This window comes from Mytilus galloprovincialis, chromosome 2, assembly GCF_965363235.1.
Source record: "Mytilus galloprovincialis chromosome 2, xbMytGall1.hap1.1, whole genome shotgun sequence".
Lineage (NCBI taxonomy): Eukaryota > Metazoa > Mollusca > Bivalvia > Mytilida > Mytilidae > Mytilus > Mytilus galloprovincialis.
In genome coordinates this window covers 22,011,545-22,034,933 of record NC_134839.1, presented here as the reverse complement: position 1 = coordinate 22,034,933, position 23,389 = coordinate 22,011,545, and the positions used below count along the sequence as shown (strand labels likewise).

The 23,389-nt window shown below is 32.0% G+C and overlaps 1 protein-coding gene across 2 annotated transcripts; it reads right to left on the bottom strand.

The window, feature by feature from the left end:
* Positions 1 to 1,702: 1,702 nt before the first annotated feature.
* LOC143063125 (U4/U6 small nuclear ribonucleoprotein Prp4-like) lies at positions 1,703 to 22,755 on the bottom strand. 2 transcript variants are annotated; one of them, XM_076235093.1, is made up of 16 exons: positions 22,635 to 22,755; positions 19,215 to 19,386; positions 18,365 to 18,438; positions 17,712 to 17,784; positions 16,742 to 16,866; positions 14,500 to 14,579; positions 13,873 to 13,966; positions 12,674 to 12,768; positions 11,902 to 11,960; positions 11,425 to 11,548; positions 9,876 to 9,968; positions 8,067 to 8,189; positions 6,096 to 6,203; positions 5,263 to 5,381; positions 4,912 to 4,961; positions 1,703 to 2,136 (listed from the first exon to the last, which is right to left on the bottom strand). In XM_076235093.1, exons 2-16 carry the CDS (start codon positions 19,381 to 19,383, stop codon positions 1,978 to 1,980), a joined length of 1,545 nt encoding a protein of 514 aa, XP_076091208.1. In that variant the 5' UTR covers positions 19,384 to 19,386; positions 22,635 to 22,755; the 3' UTR covers positions 1,703 to 1,977. The 2 variants fall into 2 exon arrangements, with proteins under 2 accessions (XP_076091208.1, XP_076091209.1); XM_076235094.1 differs by having other exon boundaries at positions 22,661 to 22,679.
* Between the last annotated feature and the right edge of the window lie 634 nt (positions 22,756 to 23,389).

Sequence of the window (23,389 nt, the reverse complement as noted above, 5' to 3'; positions counted from 1 at the left end):
AATGGTTGGGACAGAAGTACCTGATTCCAGAGAGAAGCTTCCCTCTGCACCATTACTCAAGGACGATGTTAGACCAAAGACCGATGCGACCAGTCTTTTGAGAAAGATGTACCCAGAGCTAGATACGTCGACTACTTCGTAAAAGGACTGGATTGTAAACCATACAACGTAGACGACCGAATCAACTAGCGGAAGACGAACCGTGTAAATAATTTTCAAAATGACTTTATGAACTGTGTAAATAGAATTGTATAAACATTTGCGTTCCTAATCAGTATTGAGGAACAACTTATTATGAGGGTGTTGGAAATAAAACACGAACTATGTATATCGAAATATTTTCAAATGACTTATGTGTAAATATATTCAGATGTTGGACTTGCCGAATTTTATGAACTATATATGTGGTGATGGTTACAAAAAAAAAAAACTTAACAATGGAACTACTGGATTTACAATAGCATAAATGAAGAAGGATTATCGTATTTTCCGAACTTTCGTTCTTATTGCGAGGGAAGGAATAATGTTACACAATTGGTAACATTAATTAATTATCAAGGAGTATTAATTAGGAAATTTATTAAAAAGGAAATAAACAATTCAATGACAATCATGTATGCTTTGGACACTAATAACCATCTGTGAATACATTAAATAGCAGAAAGCCTTTGGACACTAATAACCATCTGTGAATACATTAAATAGCAGAAAGCCGTTGGACACTAATAACAATCTGTGAATACATTAAATAGCAGGAAACCTTTGGACACTAATAACAATCTGTTCGTATACTATGGACATATATACCCCGAAGCCCATAAATGACCATGTTTACTTTAAAATAACATTTATCCGTCAGGGGTTAATTACATTATTTGACAATTAACCTCATGTAAATAGTACTCGATAACCAGATGATTATACAACCGGCCTACAGCTATAGACATGTGTATGGACCATTGGACTATATAAGATACCTGAATGGACTACAAGGACACAATTCGATCACACCAGAATTCGTCACATCTCGGCCAGTGTCAGTGCAAAACATTTATTTGAACTTTAAATCGCTCTTTGAATATACTTGTAAATTAAGCAATAAATACTAATTGACAAGTATCACTTATTAACTTATTGATTGTGCCACATCATCACAATATGGCAACTAATTACATAACAAATAATTATGTAATAATCATGTCATAATGAAATTATCACAATTTGAAAGATTAATCCTTCTTCTTTCTTTTGGTACCTCATTTATAAAATTTAAAGACAGATGAGTGGAATTACATCAGTTTAAAGATGTCTGGTTGGGGGATGAAAAATCTTTGTATTGTGCTACCTTAACAGGAAGTTGTTGAGTGATGAAAACACATCATAGGGTATAGCTGACTCAAACAAACCCTAAAACCAAATTTCAAAAATACTTGTAATGTAGTTCCTGAGACAGATGTGAAGTAAAATATTCATGGGACCGATAGAAGGACTGATGAATTGATGGTCAGACAGACAGACAGACAGAGAGATATAAAACAGTATACCTCCACTATTCTTTACATCAGGATTAGTTTTAAAACTTCTTAGATTTATACACTATAACACGCTTTCTCAAAAAGAAACCAAAACAAATAACTCTACCATCATCATACTTACTACGATAAAATATCTGAAACACATTATTATGATAAGACTTTATTACAAGACATATGTGATTTGAGCTACAGATCTGTGTATTTCATGGGTCTTCTCATAGACCATCAAAATCATGATTCCCATGTTATCTTCACACTTATTTCTGCAGCTATCTAAAACAATTTACTGTTTTATGCTCCACCATCCATTCAACAACTTTCAACAAATGGCACGTTAACATCAGTTCACAGACATGATCTGAACAACTCTTTACTCCTTCATCAAAGATAACATATCTTTGGCTTATGCAAATGTTCCACTTGGTAATAATTTGAACCTATGCTATAAACCTCCAGAGAGTTCAGATGCCCATAGTTTAAATGTTCTGTCATATGATGCAGTAGCAATATATTTAAGATCAGGAGAAACATCTATTCCCATAACTTTCCCTTCATGTCCAGCAAGATTCTTTAAAGGTCCCCATGTAGGATGAGCCCATACCTGAAAAAAATAGGCCTTGAAATAAAACAATAATACCTTGTACTCAGATGCAATAGTTTATCATAATAAATAGAGAACATAGCTGTTGTCTGCTCTATGGTAGGGTTGTTGTCGCTTTGACACATTCTCCATTTCTCAATTTTATAACTATTTTAACCCTGCCACCTTCTGTTTGTGTCTGTTTTATAACTAGTTTAACCCTGCCATCTTCTGTTTGTGTCTGTTTTATAAGTAGTTTAACCCTACCACCTTCTGTTTGTGCCTGTTTTATAACTAGTTTAACCCTGCCACCTTCTGTTTGTGTCTGTTTTATAACTAGTTTAACCCTGCCATCTTCTGTTTGTGTCTGTTTTATGATTAGTTTAACCCTACCACCTTTTGTTTGTGCCTGTTTTATAACTAGTTTAACCCTACCACCTTCTGTTTGTGCCTGTTTTATAACTAGTTTAACCCTACCACCTTCTGTTTGTGCCTGTTTTACAACTAGTTTAACCCTGCCACCTTCTGTTTGTGCCTGTTTTAAGTCAGTAGCATGTTATTCAGTAGTGGTCATTTTTTGTTGTTTATCATATTTGTACATAGTGTTATGATAATTCAGGTGTTAGTTTTCTGGTTTGAATAGACCACTTTTGAGTTATGTCCGTCACCAGAAAATTATGTCAATAAAAACATCTTTATGACGTCATTTATTAGATAGATGGGATCGTCTGTATCTCTGCACATTTGAAGTTCATCAAGCATCTTGATAGTCATTATGCAGGATAAACTAGAAATAATGTTTGTATCAAAGGTACTTAATCACAATTTCCTAATGATAGCAGTAATGATTATCAACTGTAAGAATTACATATGCAGAATAATTTGTGCAATATAGCAACACTTTTTTTCCAACCACTCGCTCAACATGGAATGGAAGAGATGATGTCCATTAATGCACAAATGGAGTTTACAAATGCAATGAAAATAAAAGTGGTCTATTCTTTTACATATGTCATATTTGGGCTTTTATAGCTGGCTATGGGGTATGGGATATACTCATTGTCAAAGGCAATAGGGTGACCTATAGTTGTTAATTTCTGTGTCATTTGATCTATCTTAAAATGAGGATTCCAATTGTTCCTTATAAGTCATGATCTGACTTGACAGGTAGTATTGTTTAATTTTAACAGGTTATGCAAAAAGGTTTATAAATATTGACAACATTTAATTTATTTCAATACTTTATTAATATTTCAATTCTGGCATGACTAATAGCATTAAAATAGGTATGTTTTATTTAAGAAACTATAATCTGTTCATGAATTTTTTAAAAGTTCAGGTAGAACAGTGATTTTGCTAGCGCTCGTCACTTTCGTAAAATACGAAAGGGTTTTCTCATTGACGAAAGTATTTCAAATCAATTTCGTCACTTTAATTTTGAAAGTGTAAAAAAAATTTCACAATAAAAACTATAAATCTACCTGTCTTCATGTTTTTGACAAGTTTATGACCTCCAGGTAATTAACATTTTCAACAGGTGTTACAAGTTGTGATTACAACTAATCCGCTTATCGCCATCAGATGGGTCACTTATCCGTAATTTATTAATTAACCCCATAATTGAATGACCATCATAATTATTTCCCCAGGAAAATCAGTCAGTCGGCATTTCAACAACCAGGAGTATAATTTCGTCATTTAATCAAAAATGTAACAACCCGGACAGTTCGCATTTGAATTTCAATATTTCCCAAACGATCACAATCTGAAGTTAGTTTGTCGTAGATTCGTCATTCGAAGGCATTTTCGTCATATTTGATTTAAATTTTCATCAAAAACTTTCGACAATTTCCATTTAAAATAAAGAACTTTCATGTGTTTATTCAAAAAGTTCACGAGAAATGTTTTAAACAGGTGCTTCCTGTATTGTGTTCTACGCATGCGTGAAAGTTCCTTTTGACTATTTATAGACATTAAAAACGTAAAATACGAAATCATTTAGAATGAATTAAACGAGAGAGACAAATATATATCTCTTACTAAAGGAATTTAAATCGAAAAATAATAATTTCCCGATGAATCCGGACTCGTTTTGAATTTATTATCCACGTGTCACTTCCCGTTTTGGTTTCATTTTAAAACCGAAAGTAGTAAACGTGATCTATTGTTGATTTGTTTACAACCTTCTTTCAGTCATTATAATCGTTCCAAAAAGGATATAATACATTTCCAACTTGATAGAAATGATATCCAAATATCGACTTTATAGATGATTTATAAGGATAATGATTATGCAGTGAAATAATCATTGCAAATTAATTTCTGCTGTGATTCCTTGTTTAAAAAAAATAGAATCCAACTTTTGTTGTTCAGGAATGACCCCTGGAATAAACTGAAGAGAAATTGTGAAAAAAAATTCTGGATTCCATGTCAGAATATTTCATAATAATGGCCAATACAGTCAAATCATACAATAACTGCCAATCATGCTGGTGCCTCAATCCCTTAAAATCTGACTAAGTCAAAAGATGAAGCTAGTAATATACATCATTGTTCTATTGCTTATTCACAAAATAAGGTTGATTTTAATAGCGCGCAAAAGTGACTAAAGCCCTCAAAATCCTAGCTTAAACCCTGGGTAGAAGACAACATCCAGAAACAATTAATACACACTTTTTCTATATCACTTTTCCTGAATAACATCCTCATTTATTTACAAAGACGATTGAGTTGTCTTGATCTAGTGAAATTAATAAGGTACATGTACTACATTATATATCAACTTTAATAACTTACCTTGGCTGTGCCATCATATGATGATGTAACTAAGTAGTTTGAGTGGTCAGCTGAAACAGAAAATTACCAATGAATCAATTGTAAATTTCATACAGGTAAAACATACAACAACTTGTAACTATGCACAAAACTTTTTTTCAAATGAGAAAATTGCAAATGCCAGATTTAGTGTCCATTCCATGTCCTTAATGACCAAAGTTGCGTAATGTCCAAAAATAATCATTAACATTCTTCCTTTTGAAACAGTCCAAACTGTGGAATTTTTCATTCATAAAAAAGTGATCTTGTCTCTTTGATATTTCAAACAATCAACAACATTCTAAATTCATTACAAGTTTGATGATTACTTACGTTGAAATCTAACTTTGCTAACGAGATTTGTATGAGCTGCTATTGTATATACACATTTATGTTGCCGTAAATCCCAGATCCTGGCTTGATTATCTTCACTTCCTGTGGCGACATGGTATCTATAAATAGAACATCATATTATTCAAAACATTATAATCTATTAAATTATCATATACAACTTTTTTCTGGCTCTCTGAGGATACTGAAACAGTAGAAGTGTAAAATAATCAATATGATATCTTTTTGGTCTTTTAAAAACCTTGGTAAACAGAAAAGTTTTATTCTTCATAATTGTAACTAAATGGGGCAAAATCGTTACTATTACAAAAGAGTAGCAATGCAAGGCAAAGCAACTATGGAAAAAATTAATCATATTTTCTTATTTTTCTAAAACTAAATACCTGATTTTAATAATCTAAATAATCTTTTCACTACAAGACATTGAAAGGAATAGGTCTAACTAAAACTATGATTTCTGGCTAGGTGAGTTTCAATATTTGACTGAAAAGGAAGATAACTGCTGTCTGCAAAGTAAACTTACCCATCAGGAGAGAAATCAATCCCAAGTAAACTTACCCATCAGGAGAGAAATCAATCCCAAGTAAACTTACCCATCAGGAGAGAAATTAATCCCTTTGTAAAGTAAACTTACCCATCAGGAGAGAAACTAATCCCAAGTAAACTTACCCATCAGGAGAGAAATCAATCCCAAGTAAACTTGCCCATCAGGAGAGAAATCAATCCCTTTGTAAAGTAAACTTACCCATCAGGAGAGAAACTAATCCCAAGTAAACTTACCCATCAGGAGAGAAATCAATCCCAAGTAAACTTACCCATCAGGAGAGAAATCAATCCCAAGTATGGACTTCAAATGTCCCTCCATAAACATGATGCATCTCCCAGTCCGTAAATCCCAAATACGTCCAAAGGCATCCATTCCTCTAAAAATATAAACAGAAATATTACATCTCTGCTAGTCTATAATTCCCAAATACAACTAAAGGCATTCATTCCTCTAAAAAGAAATAAAAAGAAACATAATATATCTGCTATGCTGTAAATCCCAAACTCTGTAAAAAGCATCCACCTTTTCTAGAAAAAGTATAACATAAAATTACTCATAGTTCAGGCAAACATTAAAAATATCTTTGTTTCCCCTCTCCCGACTGAGGTTGTTAGGGTATGGGTAGGTAGGTAGGCAAATTATTTTATTTTATTCCTTGATATGGTTTTCTATATTGAATTTGTACAAAATTCAACAGGTAAGGCTCAAGTCAAGAAGAGTGGGGTATTCCCTGTATTCTAATTCAGTGTACACCACAGTTTTCTGGTGTTAAAAAAAAACAGTACCGTATACAGGGACCTTCTTTTTTTTTCCAATTCATTTAATTTAATGAAATCTACAAAAGCACACATTCTACTTGTGATACTAATGCCTATTGATAGCAAGTGTTTTTTTAGTTAAAAAATCAAGCTTATTTCAAGTCTAATTTGATGCATAACTCACAACAAAACAATTTCTTTGTTCACCAATTCATACCTTGATCATCAATTATGAGATGACAAAAAGATACATGTATGTTAATCACTTGGGAATTAAAATTCAATGAATAAAAATTTTCAATAGAAGTGAACATAATTCAGTTATGTTCAGTTACACCTGGATCATACAGCTTGGTCAATTGATTCCCAAACAAAGATTTGTATGTTTTTTCGAGTTCTAGAAGAAACAAGGCTTCCCTTTATATTCATGTTTTGTATTTCCTAAAATACTTTTAATAAGTATTTACGAATTCTACTGATGCAGGTATAACGTTTGTAATTTTCATGCCATAAATTGAAAAGGGAAATCCCATTTAAACTGGGTTTTTTTACACCAGAAAACAGAGACATTCCCTGAAAGCAGGGAATACATGTATCCCACATTTCCTGACTTGTGCCCAACCTGTTCAAAGACAAAGTAGATAGATTTTAAAGCACGAGTCAGACCATTTTTACTCAAAGTCTTTAAGATTTTATCCTTTAAACAGGAACAGAGGTTAGACACAAAGCAAATCAAGATGCACTCAGCGGATTGAAAGATGCTTCATTTTTTTTTTATTTTCAAAAAAGGATCACCCTTGCAAACAAACAAATCGTGTGGGAAAGCATTTTGTTTGTTTTCCTTGATTCCGAATCATGTAGACGCTTCAATGCAAAAATACCTTGATTTAAAACGCTTGTTGACTACAGCATCGGAAAGGTATCCCCAAAACCCAACGATCGTTGACTTCAGCATCGGAAAGATATCACCAATAACCAACATAGCAAAAAACAAAATAGTGGACAAGAATGGCCAATAAAATTTTTCGGGTAGTGGTGATTTTACCGGGTCGGTCGTGTGAGTGGAAACAAACAATATTTTATTTTTGGCCTCATTTATCTTGAATTCCTCTTCATGTGTACTCTGCTTCTCTACTTCTTTTTAAAAAAAATCTCTTCTAGTACAACTTGTGACATTTTTTAATATTAGATGATTTGACCCATTAAAGATGGTGAATCTTGTTTATATTTTTTTTACTTGGATAGTGCACATTACACAAAATGTACTATCTCCATCATTCAACTATTTTAACAATTTTTTATTTCTTGTACAAAATAATATAAGGTTAATTTCAATATCAGATTCATACTGGACTTTTTATATGGATCACTTATAGCATAACACATTATAAAGACACTTTTCTGTTTTTGAAGACTATGTTATGTGTTGCACTCTATATGTTTTTGTCATTCGTTAGCTCATTATAGATGTCAATATTTACCCTGTTGCTGCCAATGCCCCATCATTCTGGAATGCTATATCATACACTGGTTTACTGTGACCTTCTTGATGAAGAATTTCCTCTTGTGCTTCTAAATCCCATAATCTCCACGAGTTATCAAAACTGAAAATAAAAATTAGGTAAAATATCATTCAATTGAAACTAACATACATGTTAATCCTTATCCATCCATATTGAATATGTACAATAATATGTGTTTTCTTAGAAAGACATAAACATACCCTTCCTTTAACAAAAATTATAATTAATTATTTTTTTAGCTAATTTATTTTATATTTAATCATACTTGTGAGAAATTTTCCCCTTGAACTGGTTCAAGAGTTTATCAAAACTAGAGGCTCTAAAGAGCCTGTGTCGCTCACCTTGGTCTATGTGAATATTAAACAAAGGACGCAGATGGATTCATGACAAAATTGTGTTTTGGTGATGGTGATGTGTTTGTAAATCTTACTTTACTGAACATTCTTGCTGCTTACAATTATCTCTATCTATAATGAACTTGGCCCAGTAGTTTCAGAGGAGAAGATTTTTGTAAAAGATAAAGATTTACGAAAAATGGTTCAAAATTGACTATAAAGGGCAATAACTCCTAAAGGGGTCAACTGACCATTTCAGTCATGTTGACTTATTTGTAAATCTTACTTTGCTGAACATTATTGCTGTTTACAGTTTATCTCTATCTATAATAATATTCAAGATAATAACCAAAAACAGCAAAATTCCTTAAAATTACCAATTCAGGGGCAGCAACCCAACAACAGGTTGTTCAATTCATCTTAAAATTTCAGGGCAGATAGATCTTGACCTGATAATCAATTTAACTTCATGTCAGATTTGCTCTAAATGCTTTGGTTTTTGAGTTATAAGCCAAAAACTGAATTTTACCCCTATGTTCTATTTTTAGCTGTGGCGGCCATCTTGGTTGGTTGGCCGAGTCCACCACACATTTTTTAAACTAAATACCCCAATTGTGATTGTGGCCAAGTTTGGTTTAATTTGGCCCAGTAGTTTCAGAGGAGAAGATTTTTGTAAAAGATTTCTAAAATTTACGAAAAATGGTTAAAAATCGACTATAAAGGGCAATAACTCCTAAAGGGGGCAACTGACCATTTCAGCCATGTTGACTTATTTGTAAATCTTACTTTGCTGAACATTATTGCTGTTTACATTTTATCTCTATCTATAATAATATTCAAGATAATAACCAAAAACAGCAAAAATTCCCTAAAATTACCAATTCAGGGGTAGCAACCCAACAACGGGTTGTCGGATTCATCTGAAAATTTCAGGGCAGATAGATTTTGACCTGATAATCAATTTTACTTCATGTCAGATTTGCTCTAAATGCTTTGGTTTTTGAGTTATAACCCAAAAACTGCATTTTACCCCTATGTTCTATTTTTAGCCATGGCGGCCATCTTGGTTGGTTGGCCGGGTCACGCCACACATTTTTTAAACAATATACCCGAATGATGATTGTGGCCAAGTTTGGATTAATTTGGCCCAGTAGTTTCAGAGGAGCAGAGGAGAAGATTTTTGTAAAAGTTAACGACGACGGACGACGCCGGAAGCCGGGCGCCAAGTGATGGGAAAAGCTCACTTGGCCCTTCGGGCCAGGTGAGCAAATAAAATAACAACAGAAGATCAGCTTAAAATTTATATCAACTATAATTTTTTCTTCAAAAAAAACATTGGGTATACTTACAAAAAACACCATCCTGTTGCATTTTTTTCACAGCATAATATCTTAAAATTGAATTTATCTAATGGAATATGTATAAACCTTACCAGCATGTACCGAGGAATCTGCCCGAGGGATGATAGGCCAATCGGGATACCCTATAGGGGGCATGACCTTCTATATCTGCTACTGGTTCATCACTGAAAGTTAAAGATCGCTATAAATAATGTCAGGTAATGTAATAAATATGTTATTATTGCTTTTTGATCAATTAAACTGATGGACACATCTCTCAAACTGTTCATACAGTTTACTGATTGGTGAGATTTCCTTATTCATATAATGAAATGCTAATCTTGTTGGAGAACTTAAAAAACCTGTATCACAGGAACTAAATAAAAACAGGTTCTTTTAAGAAATAATTCATGGCAGCTGTAGATTTGTTTTCATTTAACCATGGGTTGGGCATTTATATTCGATTATTTTACCCTGAGCATTAGCAAGGGGTAAAATACGAATATAAATGTCCAACCAAGGCTTCCAAAATTTCCTGACGACAGCCGGACATTTTATAAAGAAATATTTTTGACGGTCAATGATCAGCTGGATACTTAAATGTAACTGAGAGGATGCATAAGATATATGTGTCTAAGTAATTAGAAGTGTTATATGCAATAAAATTATTAAAACCTGTTTTGTTTTCTTCATTCTAAAAATAAATAAAATATTATCCTCGGTATTGTGTCATTTTTCTGTGTATCGTAATACAGGAACCATCATTGCGTCAGTCAGCTTCAGTACCTGACTTTTCATATGTTTTTGTTTTTGTTTAAATAATCTATCTTTTCTCTGTGAGTACTTTACACTTTGTTAATTAAGGCCATCTTATTTGAAACTGTTGATGACAACTGGCTTTAATTGTAGTACAACTTGATACACGTGATACTTTTCTTTTTGTGTATTGATTACCTGACCACGTGACTTTTACAACTGATGCGGTATTTATAGATAACATTGAGGAGGCCCAATGAAGGATATTGTTTTAAACCATGTAAAATCTACTGAACAGTGATAACATTTTTCTTTGTACAATTTTCAAACCTGATTTAGAAAATAAGGAATAAATAAAAACATACTCAGTTGAGTATTTGTCGAACCAGGCTTTATAAAGTTATTTTTCAGTTTATGTTTTTGACAAATGTCACAAAACATGGCATTTAGCGTACTGTCAAATCTTAACCATAAAAACAGTTGTAACCATTTTTGACTAAAGCTTCTAGCATTTTTAGCAGATTTTGAATTTTGATCGGAATCGTCACGTTTACGTTTGCCCATGATGGCAGATTTATAAAGTTCAATTTCAGACAAAGTCTTTATAAGAGTCGGAGATTGTCATGATTGGATATTATTCTTTATGATTTCAATTGCAAAAACATTTTTTTAATATGAAAACAAGAATAGAGAACGCCCCTCTTATTCATTGGACAAGTCAGCTTGGTATAGCCAAGCGAAGCTATTGGTGTTTTTACTATATATTTCAATTAATTTTTCCCCTTTAGAGTACCCCAGTATTTAACTCGTTAAATATGTTCAGAGCTTGGCACCCAAAATAAATAACCTGCCCAAGTACCTCAATTTGATAGACAAATTAATTACCTGACCAAGTTCCAGAGTTTGACTGAGCCGTCTTGACCACATGAGGCCATACAACAACTTTTGTCATCTAACTGTAATGTGGCTTGTGGATGGAAGACAATAGCACCAACATTACCATTATGTCCTAAAGGGAAAAAAATCTCAGAATTATACAAGATATCTAGTACAGTATATTTTTCAAAATAAAACAAAATTGAACAAACATGTGACTATTTTTTATTATTGGATTTTTTACAATTATTCTTAATTTGTCAAGTAAAAATTAGAAAAATAATATGCCTGTATAAAATGTAAGGCAATAATACTTTTCAATTTTATTTTTAGAAATCAAATATCAATGAAAATACTATTTATCAATAGAATTTTCATTGTCAATAAGAAAGCAATTTGGCTATATAAATTCACTGACAATAATGATTTCATCTTTTTATTTTTAAATTGTTACTACATTTATGGAGTACAAAGAGTCCAACAAACCTCTAAGTTGTCTTATAAGTTGACAATCAGGAATAGACCATAATTTACATAAACCAGACCTGAAATTAAACAAAGCATTCAGGGATTCTAGCTATATATTCTTTCATAATTATTATTGATACTTTTGCTATGACTTATAAGTAGTTGTTTCTCTTTGCCTATGTAAGGTCATTCAAAATTCTTCCAAAGTGCTATTTGTTTTAATCAACTGGTGTAGAGGACAGCCCAGTCATCAAAGTGCAAAGTGTTAAAACCACAATATCAAAAGTGACACCTTATTCTGAATCTAAACTATAAATTAGTGTATGCATAACTGCAGCACATTTGGCAGAGAAGCTGCAATTACCGGTACTATTTTTCTAGTCTTTTATTTGACCTGGCCCAGATCAAACCCATGACCTCCCATGGAAGAGGGACAGATCCTTCCATGAGACAAACCATGGTTATTAAATAAAACTTCTTAAGTGGTTCAATAAAGAAGAAAGATATGACATGTATCACATTACTGTAAACCAACTTATTTTCGTGGATACTTTATCTCACGTTTTACCCTTTCTAGTCCACTAAGGGCCAATTTAATTTCGCGATTTTGTAATTTACCTGATGTTGTTTAATAATGAAAGATCCAAGCTTTACATATTCGTGAAAATTTATTTGCTTTATTTTCCTATTCATGAAAGTCACGAAAATAAATTGCTTGCGAAAATAAGTTGGTTTACAGTATATATAATATCTCAAAGAAGAATGAATTAACATAGTTATCTATGCTTACCATGATGATACTGCTAACATTTTACTATCAGGGCTAAACTGACAAAATGATAAAGGTCTAACATCTCCTATCTGACTGCATTCATTTGATATTGCCTACAATCATGAAAATACAAAATATTTGCACAAGTTTAATTTTAATTGCAGCAAAATAATCATTTAAAAAAAATATTTTATATGAATTTGTCATAAACAAACTCATTTATGGGGCATAACTAGTTACCATTAAGATTGAAACAGCAGGTTATTATCAATAATTTATATGCATTTTTAAAATTGGCCACTGAAAATTAAACAGCCAAACAGCCATCCATCATCATCATTCTAATAGTATAGCTCAAATAAAGTTTCATCTTGACTTGATATAAGTAATCATACTGAATCTTCTGAATATTGATGTAAAGCTGACTATCTTGCAGAAACTAATGCTAATAAAGATCTAGAACTATCACATTACTGTGACATGATGACAAACCACACCTGCCTATTAAGGTCTGAACTCCTGCATATCTTTGAACAGCTGATAATCTACTCATACCTGCTAAAAATCTTGAACTATCACATTATTGTGACATGCTGACAAACCACACCTGCCTATTAAGGTCTGAACTCCTGCATATCTTTGAACAGTTATTAATAATCTACTCATACCTGCTAAAAATCTTGAACTATCACATTATTGTGACATGCTGACAAACCACACCTGCCTATTAAGGTCTGAACTCCTGCATATCTTTGAACAGTTATTAATAATCTACTCATACCTGCTAAAAATCTTAAACTATCACATTATTGTGACATGCTGACAAACCACACCTGCCTATTAAGGTCTGAACTCCTGCATATCTTTGATCACCTGATAATCTACTCATACCTGCTAAAAATCTTAAACTATCACATTACTGTGACATGATGACAAACCACACCTGCCTATTAAGGTCTGAACTCCTGCATATCTTTGAACAGTTATTAATAATCTACTCATACCTGCTAAAAATCTAGAACTATCACATTACTGTGACATGATGACAAACCACACCTGCCTATTAAGGTCTGAACTCCTGCATATCTTTGAACAGTTATTAATAATCTACTCATACCTGCTAAAAATCTTGAACTATCACATTATTTTAAAAAGAACCCTAATAACCCAAACAGGTTCCTCATCCAGCATTTCCTGAAGTTGTTTAAGTTACTTACCCGAACACGTTTGTGAAGATCCTGAACTTTGGCATTTCTTTGAGCTGATGATAACTGTACATGTTCTTTCTGATTCCTTATTCTTTCTTTAGCTCTGTTTATCAATTACAAAAGATACAACCTTTCAAACTTTTTAGTTGGAAAATGAATGAATTTGACAGTTTTCTATAGTCACAGACTTTCGTGTTTATATCTGATTAAATCATATTGAATTGATACAGGATCACAATGTGACTATGTAATTATGTACTTATATTTATCATCCTTTTACAAATACCAAAAGAGCTATGTTTAAATATATCTCTTTTATAATAGTCTGATACATAATAATTATAAGTCAAGAAACCCTGTATAAAAAATTATCACTATTTTGTGTCTCTTTTCCTTTGATCTTTTTTTACCGATATTTTCTCATATCATGCCACTAGCTTGGGATAATAAATTATCGCTAGAAACTAAGGGTGCATGTGCCATTATCAATGTTAAAATCAATGACGTCATTGGCAAAATAGCAATAAACTTGATGGGATTGTAACTGAGAAGCACTCTCTTGTTTGAAAAACCATCTATGATTGATCTATTTATCTAAGTATGCAATTCTGATGAATCTTGGTATGTATTATTTACCTTGGTATAGAGTATTCAGCTATCCATATCCTGGCTTCTTTCAAACTAGCCGGTCCTTCGTGGTACCATGTGATATTTTCCTGTAATATTTCAAAATAGGAAAAAAGTTAATTATTTATTGTGCAGTGGATAACATTGAACAAATATTAAAAATCATTATCAAGTTTCTACACTGCAGACAATATTTTGACACATACATACCAGGGCCGTAACTAGGGTACGACTTCAGGGGAGGCAGGGGTTTGGGGGCCGCCGATTGAGGCCCCCTAAGAGAGGGGGTTGGGGGGCACAGCCCACCGCCGATTTTTTTCTCGCAGTAAAATGGCTAAAAATGACCCGTTTTCCTTCGATTTACTTACTTTAACATGTTTAAGAAACATCAGTATTGCTGGATCCTGGAAGCAATTTTTATGCAACACTTAGTATCTGTATTTAAAGATATTTTTGTTAGAAATCAAACTGGTCAGTTAAAAAAAAACATATAAAGGAAGATCATAGAAAGCAAGATATTTTTTTTGTCGAGGACCTTGAATTTCAATATTGTTGAAAGCTGAACAGACATGTATATAGCTACAACCAGGGACTTTCTAAACTAGTATATACTTAGTTTAGAAAGTCTCTGCTTCAACGAATTGGAGTGTTTAACTACTAAGACATTGACCATAATGTTCTCGTACGATCGGCCGGGAGACGTTAAAAATGACCCAACAGCTGATTCAGCCGGTAACGAATTTCCGATATCATAAAAGATTCACAATACAAAGGATCGAACTTCCTCTGCTTAATGCAGCCCCTACATAAATGTGAATAGTTAAGTTTATTCAAAATTGTCGAAAGCAAAGTTTCATATGTGTTCTTGTACGAATACTGAATAACAGACGGACGGCCACACGAAAAAAAATTATACTGAAACAGTTCACTTTCGATCAAAAATCCGGAAAATGACAGATATATCACGTATCATGATAACAGTGTAAAAACTGTAAACTTGTATTGTTTATAATATAAATTCAAGTTCTTCGTGTACATATTGTCAATATTTCATTTTATTACTTCAAAAAAAAATTTTGGTGTAGAAAATTCAGGGGAGGCAGTTGCCTCCCCTGCCTCATAGGTAGTTACGGCCCTGCATACCTGATATTATTAACAAGTAAAAATTAAAACCATAATGTAAATCTTTATTCTAAAACATGGAATATAGCTGTATTTAAGAAAGAATCTGGTTTGCAAATATGCCATCTTCATTTATAAAGCATTATGAATGGTTGAAACCTTGTTGATTTTTACCTTTTTTATTGTAATTTTTTTTTATTGAACTTATAATTGCTAATATCTTTGTCATTTGAACTCTTGTAGTTGTAGATATAGATTTCACAACTGCAACAAGTGAGTTACATTATTTCTCCACTAGAGACAGTTAAAGGAGAAGGTTCAGTAAGACCCTTTTTTGGCCCAAAAATATAGCAGTTTTACAAAATTGCTTAAATGTAAACTTTAAGCTATTTTTTGAAAAGTAGAATACTTCTGTTACATGAATATGGGCTGCTTTTTTTACCATCCAATACACATGTTTCAGGTACTAGCATCCTTAAGTCATGCTAAAATTAAATTACTAAAATCTTCACAATTTTAGCATTTGAGGAAATTTTGGGACGGTTTCAGTCTTAAAAATGGAATTGGCAGCATTTATGTTCAATCTTAATATTAAAATGGAAGTTGTATTTGATGATAACACATAGCATATTTAAAGGTCGAGGATGAACACAGATGTGTTGCCAATTTCATTTTTGACAAAAACCATCTAAAAAATGACATATTGTGGCATTTTTGATAGATTTTTTTTATACTTCAGCTTGAATTTGAGCGTCTTTAATGACTAATTCAGTCCAAATCTTTCACATAAACTAATTGAATTTACTAAAGTAGACACTTAAGTGTTTAAAAAGTGCCCAAAATATTTTATCAGATGAACCTGAAGTTTTGGTCCAAAATCGGCCCTAACTTGACCTACTCCTTTTAACATCTAAAAGGAGTAGGTCAAATTAAAAACAGGTGAAAATAGTACAGAAATTAGAGAAAGTTGTCTCATTGGCCATCATACCACATTTCCTTATTTTTATAATGCTTCTTTTACATGGAAAAACAAACTAAAATTTAAAAAAATAGAACAGAGGACTACTGCAAGAGAAGGTATCTATTGAAACTAAAATTGAGTGTCTACTGTATCTAATTGTTAAATTACATCATCTTTCTTCTTCTTTTCATCTATTTCTGTCTGTTTTTTCTTCTTTAATGTATCTTCACCAATTGTCGCTAAAATATTTCTCAACCTTTCTCTCCTGTCTGCTGGACCTTCCCCAAACAAACCTGAAAAATATACAATAACAATATTTGGAATATTTTATTAACAAAAGTAGGAGATACAGCCTTTTTTTCTCTTTTGTTCTGTTTTTCAAAAAAACTGATTTCATATAAGACCACAAACTCAATTCTTAAAATTTAAAATGCAGTACCTTCTTACTTCCAAATACAAGAATTCCAAAATTTAAAATTTCTAAAAAAAAAAGCATAAATTTTAATGAAAAAAGAAAAGGGAATTTCACTATGAAACAAAACCAGGTCTGCAAATGTTCTATTTCATATATAAGCGATATGTAAGAGCATATATAGTGTTATATTCTTTCAGAACAAACAGAATAACCATATACTTTTTCTAGATGTAAATGTATTATAAAATCGACAAATCTTAAAATATCTAAATTATCTCCCCTGATTAAACAAATATTTCAGATTTTTTATAAAATTAAAATCATCAGTTCTTCTTAAATTTGAATAAAAAATATTTCTATATGATAGTAACACTTATGACCATATTCAAATTAGATTTGCAAAAATACATTGCATTCCTATATGAACACTGCATTTTATTCTAACCATTAGAGATTCAGCACTGATATCACGATTTCTATACTTAATGCATCGCTATTCTAACTCTTAGAACTTTTGTTCGGCTAAAAGTACTTTGCAGCTATCGTTAAGAAAGTATCAATTAGCAGTTTTCACAAGAAAAAGCCTTATATGTAGAGTCGTATAAATTTGTTCAAATGAAATCAACAAAGTTTGTTCCTAATCGTAATCTACTGTAAGTGATTAAGGGCATTACTGTCCAACTTATAATGTATATTTGATGTTCAAAAGATAAATAATCTTACAGATAGGCTCCCCCAGCTGCCGTAGATTAGCTTTGATTTCCACATCATCAGTAGACACCTGTATCTGTCTTGCCTGTAATAATTCAAGGGAGATAATTAACAATTTACAAGTTATATAAATTATAGCTTTAACAAACATATAGCATGAGCAAGAGAAGAAATTGCTAGAAGCTGTATTATAAATTTATTAAACAGCTAAGGTTTCAACTCACTCATGTCAAGTTGACCTATGATATATTTGTGTATACTTTAATGTAACTACTGATTATAAAGCTCCTCATGTTTTCAAGTAGTCATACATCCTTGGATTTCAAATTTTCAGGTATGAGCATTCCAGCCAAATCCAGAAAAATGCTGCAAGTTTATAAATTGACTTTTTTAATCATGTTTATGCAGTTTAAAATATGACAAACAACACATTTTAAATGTCATGTCTTCCAAGCACCTGTATGGATTTAACTTCATCAGGAACGTTAAAAGCCAAATATTGGAATGCCAAGAATGTATAATAACCTAAATAGTTGAAGGGGCTACATGTTTATGACAAAAAAGGACATTTCTTTCTGTCTGACCATCAAGTCACACATATGATCTTTATCCCACACCTTATTAGAACTTCACTGACATTTGAAAGTTTCTTTGTGATACACTACCCTTTTTTTCTTTTCTAATTCTGCTAACAATTCAGCTTGACTTTCTTTGTTATCAGGCAGGTCAAATGTTCCACCTATTTATAAAACAACATACATTTTGATTACATTATCATTTTTCTATCAATCCTTCTATATCTTGTATATTGTATTTACATCAATATTTTAAAAAAATCAACTGTATGTTAAAAATCTGTAACAAAATTGATGTGCTTTCATGGGTTTACAGCTACATGTAGAGACAAAGAACAGAAATTTTTATCCAATTATTCATGCAGAAGTAATATTACTAACAAATTGAAAAAACTGAATCTCTGACAAAAGGGTCAATTTACCAGGAATAGATCCAACAGTAAAACTTTTTTTGTTGTTGCATTTTTCATGTCAGACAAAGGGTCAGCCTAAATGTTGTTTGGTTTCTGGTTTTTATAACACTTTGACCTAAATGGTTGGACCTGTCTGAAGTATCTATTATGACAGCAATCCAAATACACAATGAAATCATAAAACACATTTCGAGGTCAACAAAGATAAGACCAATACCTTCATCATTTGACCACTTTTAAAATTGTGTAAAGTGTAGACAAGGGACATTTTATATCATTCATGTGTGATTTAAACACTTATGTGAGATTTTAACATCTTCAAACATAATAGGATGATGTGAGTATTTATGGAGTGTGTGTATGCATATGAAGTATCAGAAATATACTATGACTATCACATCAGATTTATACTTTGTAATGTTTGGTTGCTGTACCTATTTTTATACATTTGAAATTTATACCTTTATAGAACTCTAATCGTGTCCAGTAACATTTTGAAATCATAAAGAGCAATGTTATCTGCTTACCCTGTGTAATATTTATATTCCCTGCAGCCTTCCCTGCCTCTATAGCATCACTTGACAAGGATCCAGTTGTTCTTTGACTGGTTAATCTTAGTTTTTCTCTCTCTTCCAAGCTTCCATAAAGAATTGGTCTCTTTTTCTCAAAGGTGAATTCTTCCTCATCAGAGTCCATTTTCTGAAGAAAATTTCACATAATTTAACAAATTTCTTTCACATTATTAAACAATCTATGTGTACAAAAATTTTCATCTCTGATTCTTTTATCTCATATAATATGTATGTCACATCTATATGAGGGAATATTCTTATTGTTATCTGTCTTTTATGTTTGTGTTTTCCTAATGTATTTAATAAAAAAAAAATTAATGTACTAGCCATTTGTATACTTCATAAACCCAGCTTGGGTGTACAAAAAACAGGAAGTCCTACCTTAGCAGGCCATTCATTAGGAGGCGGTACCCGGTACTTTTACCCTCCTATGCTATTGACAAGTACATGTACCGCCTAAATATAGGAATTTTTATATAAGATATTCATGGAATAAATTGAAAAGTACCACCTAGATACATGGAAAGTACCAGTCAACATGAAAGACAATGAAACCCCTGGCTTAGATAAGAATACCTGGCGAGAAAGTCAGTAATACAGACCTGCAAACTATCTTGATTTGGTGGTATCATCATGACTTTCATGCCTCAACTCAAATCCTGATATCAGTTTCATAAAACAAGTTAAAATCCTGATTTTCACAAAATCTAACAGAAAAAAATAATTGTTACCAATTTTTCTAATCAATTTCTATAAATCTATATAAAGAAAATGTATTTGTTACACATCCCCTGACCTCAATTTTGGAACTGACCAGTCAGTCAGGGTTTAAAATTATGTTTTAGAATTCCACCTCAAATCATTTGAGAATTGAAACAGATTTGAACTTCTATCTTAATATCACCAATTCACTCTTAAACCCATAGATTGGACTCATGCCATTGTTGTACTCACCTTATTTTTCTGACTATATATTTCTGGAGGAATTCATAGATTTATGAGAAGATGTGGTATGAGTGGCAATGAGACAACTCTATCCAAATCAGAATTTGTAGAAATAAACCATTATAGGTCAAAGTACGGACTTCAAACACACCAAACAGCAAGCTATAAAAGGCCTAGAAATGACTAGGGTAAAGTATAAACCATAGACCATAGCAGAGACTGTGGAATTATTTTATATTTTTATTTGCAAAGAGGTGTGCCTACATTGTATAATATTTTCATTTACCTGTGTACATTAATTATATTATTTGGTGGAATTTTGTTCAAGGTTTACATTGTATATCATGAACAATGTCTATGACGGCATTTTGTTCAAGGATAAGGTTGACTTTATGAAATTGTTTATTATCTATTCTAATCCCTTATTTTATTGATTTTGTATTTACTGTGTGTCATAGATCAAAGGAGTAGGTTCGGTAAGTGCCGATTTTGGCCTCAAATTTCAAGTTCATCTAACGAAAGATTTTGGACACTTTTTTCAAAATCTATTTCAAATGATTTGATTAGTTTTCGTGAAAGTTTTTAACTGATTTAGTCATTAAAAACCCTCCTATTCAGGCTTAAATATGTAAAATCTATCAAATACATGTATGCCAAAAAACATCACTTTTCAGATGGTTATTGTCTAAAATGAAAGTGGCTGCATCCGTGTTCATCCTCAACCTTTATATATGTTATGTATTATCATCAAATACAACTTACATTTTAATATTATGAATGAACAGGAATGCGGCCACTTTCATTTTAGACGGAAACCGTCTAAAATTTTACTAAAATGATACAATTGTGAAGATTTCAGTAATTTAGCATGACTTAATGATGCTAGTACCCCATATATGTACATTGTATTGTCAAAAACAGCCTATATTTATGTACAGTAGCAGAAGCATTCTACTTTCCAATAAATAGCTTAAAGATTACAATTTCATAATTTTGTAAAACTGCTATATTTTGGGGCCAAAATGGGGTCTTACTGAACCTACTCCTTTATTTGTTCAGTGTATATTCACTTGTTTGTTTTCATATGTCTTATGATTGTGTTAAGCCATTTCAATTAATATTTTATAGTGTGTCTTTTTATGTTGTGATGTTCATGATGTGACACTATTGATTTAGGTAAGGGTGAATGTTGTAACCTACAAAATGTATTAAAACGTTTAAACTTGTTGTTCAGTGGTTGAAGTTTGTAGACTGGTAGATTGGCTCATAAATGTTTCTCGATTCTCGTTATTTATATAGAATAGACTGTTGTTTTTCTTGTGTAAATGGTTTTACACTAGCCATTTTTTGGAGCCCTTAATAGCTTGCTGTATGGACAGAAAAATGCTGCACAACTTGCACAAATATCATTCCTACCAACACCAGAGCCATGTGTATGGAATGAATTGTATATGTATCAAACAATTCATTTGTTATAATAAAAAACATGTAAGATATAAAATAGTCTATTAGATATAACTGCTAACAGAATGGAATCTTTCACTCAGAGTTCTCTGCCTATTAGCAGATGGGGCCATAGGGGTGATCAGAAACCAGGTCCATGGGACATAGCCATGGAACCATATCCAATGGCAAATCATCGGCAAATGCGATGTCAGGTAAAATTACATAACCCACAAGTTCTTAGGGAAAAACTAAATGTCATTTAATGTAAGAGGGTCATTTACAAACTGTCTTGACTTAAACATTGAAATCTAAAAATCATCTCTTAGTCTTTACTAAAGACTTTTAACTTTTGGACTATTTTCAATCTCGGTCTATTTCTGATATTTCTTCTTGCATACTTTTGATTTTTTGGCCCCATATGCTAACATTGCCTATGTAAATTTTAAAATTGTTTGCATGCACATTGAACGACAAATTTATGTGACGTATAAAATTTTCTGACGTCAAACACACAAATCAATGATAGATGTTTTTGTGTTCTGTTAAATTGTCCCTTTTAAAATTGTTATACGATGATGACTGATGTACACATATTTTGACTATTAATTTATTGTGTCTGTTTAGTTAACGCATCAATGTAAATATAGCAGAATTTGATGAGACTGTCATCAAAGCGAGAGTGTTAGCGCTATAAAACCAGGTTTAATCCACAATTTTCTACATTTGAAAATGCCTGTACCAAGTCAGGAATATGAAAGTCCTTGTCCAATCGTTTTTGATGCGTTTTGTTATTTGAAATTGCCATGTCATTAACATGATTAAGGACTTTCCAAATTGATTTTCCTCTAAGTTCAGTAATCTTGTGATTTTACTTTTTTTTTTAATGAGCGAGAAACATGACAAAAGATTGCTAGAACACCCATTAGAGTAATGAGCAATACCATGTTTTAAATTATTTGATGTTTGGTGATTTTTTTAACTTACGGTTTGAATTTATAAAAGAAAATTACAGGAAAAATACGCTAAAACTGCGCTTTTTTCAGATACATGGGCGCAGACATATTGGATTTGGAACTTCCGGTTTCTCGATCAAGCCAAGATTCAAACGAAAGTTGACAAAAGATGAATAATAACGAACTGTTTTTGTTAAACATTTCCGAATGTGAGATGTGAACGCCACCTTTTATGTATAAATGTTAATAAATATAAATTGAACCCATCCAATATTGATGTGTCAGCGTATATTTGTTCCGCATACCTTACCTGTTACCTGTTATCTAGTCTTTATCTTCCTTCTCTAGCACTGAGACTACTCTAGCAGGAGTTTCGCTTCTATAGCGTACTTTTTATTTGCACCCTAACCCTTATTCACACGGGGCACTCATAAAATCAGTTATACGTAGTTATTATGACAGTATCATATATACAGCATGTGAACTAATCCATCACCATGTAAACGAAGTTAACATGGTTAACTATATATATTGCACAAAATAATGGAAGTTTCAATGAAAACTTTGTCCTTAATATAAATTGGGATATGTACAATGCAACATCTAAAGTGCCGGTTCTTGCACTTTTGCATTTTAGATTTCAAAATTGTATATAAATAAGTAAATAAATATAAATGAGAGTATATAGAAGAATCATGAACGATATTGTCCTCGATCAAAACGTATATTTTGTTACTTTAAAAAAAAAAATCAAAGCCTGAGGTCTAATATTTTAGCAACTGCATG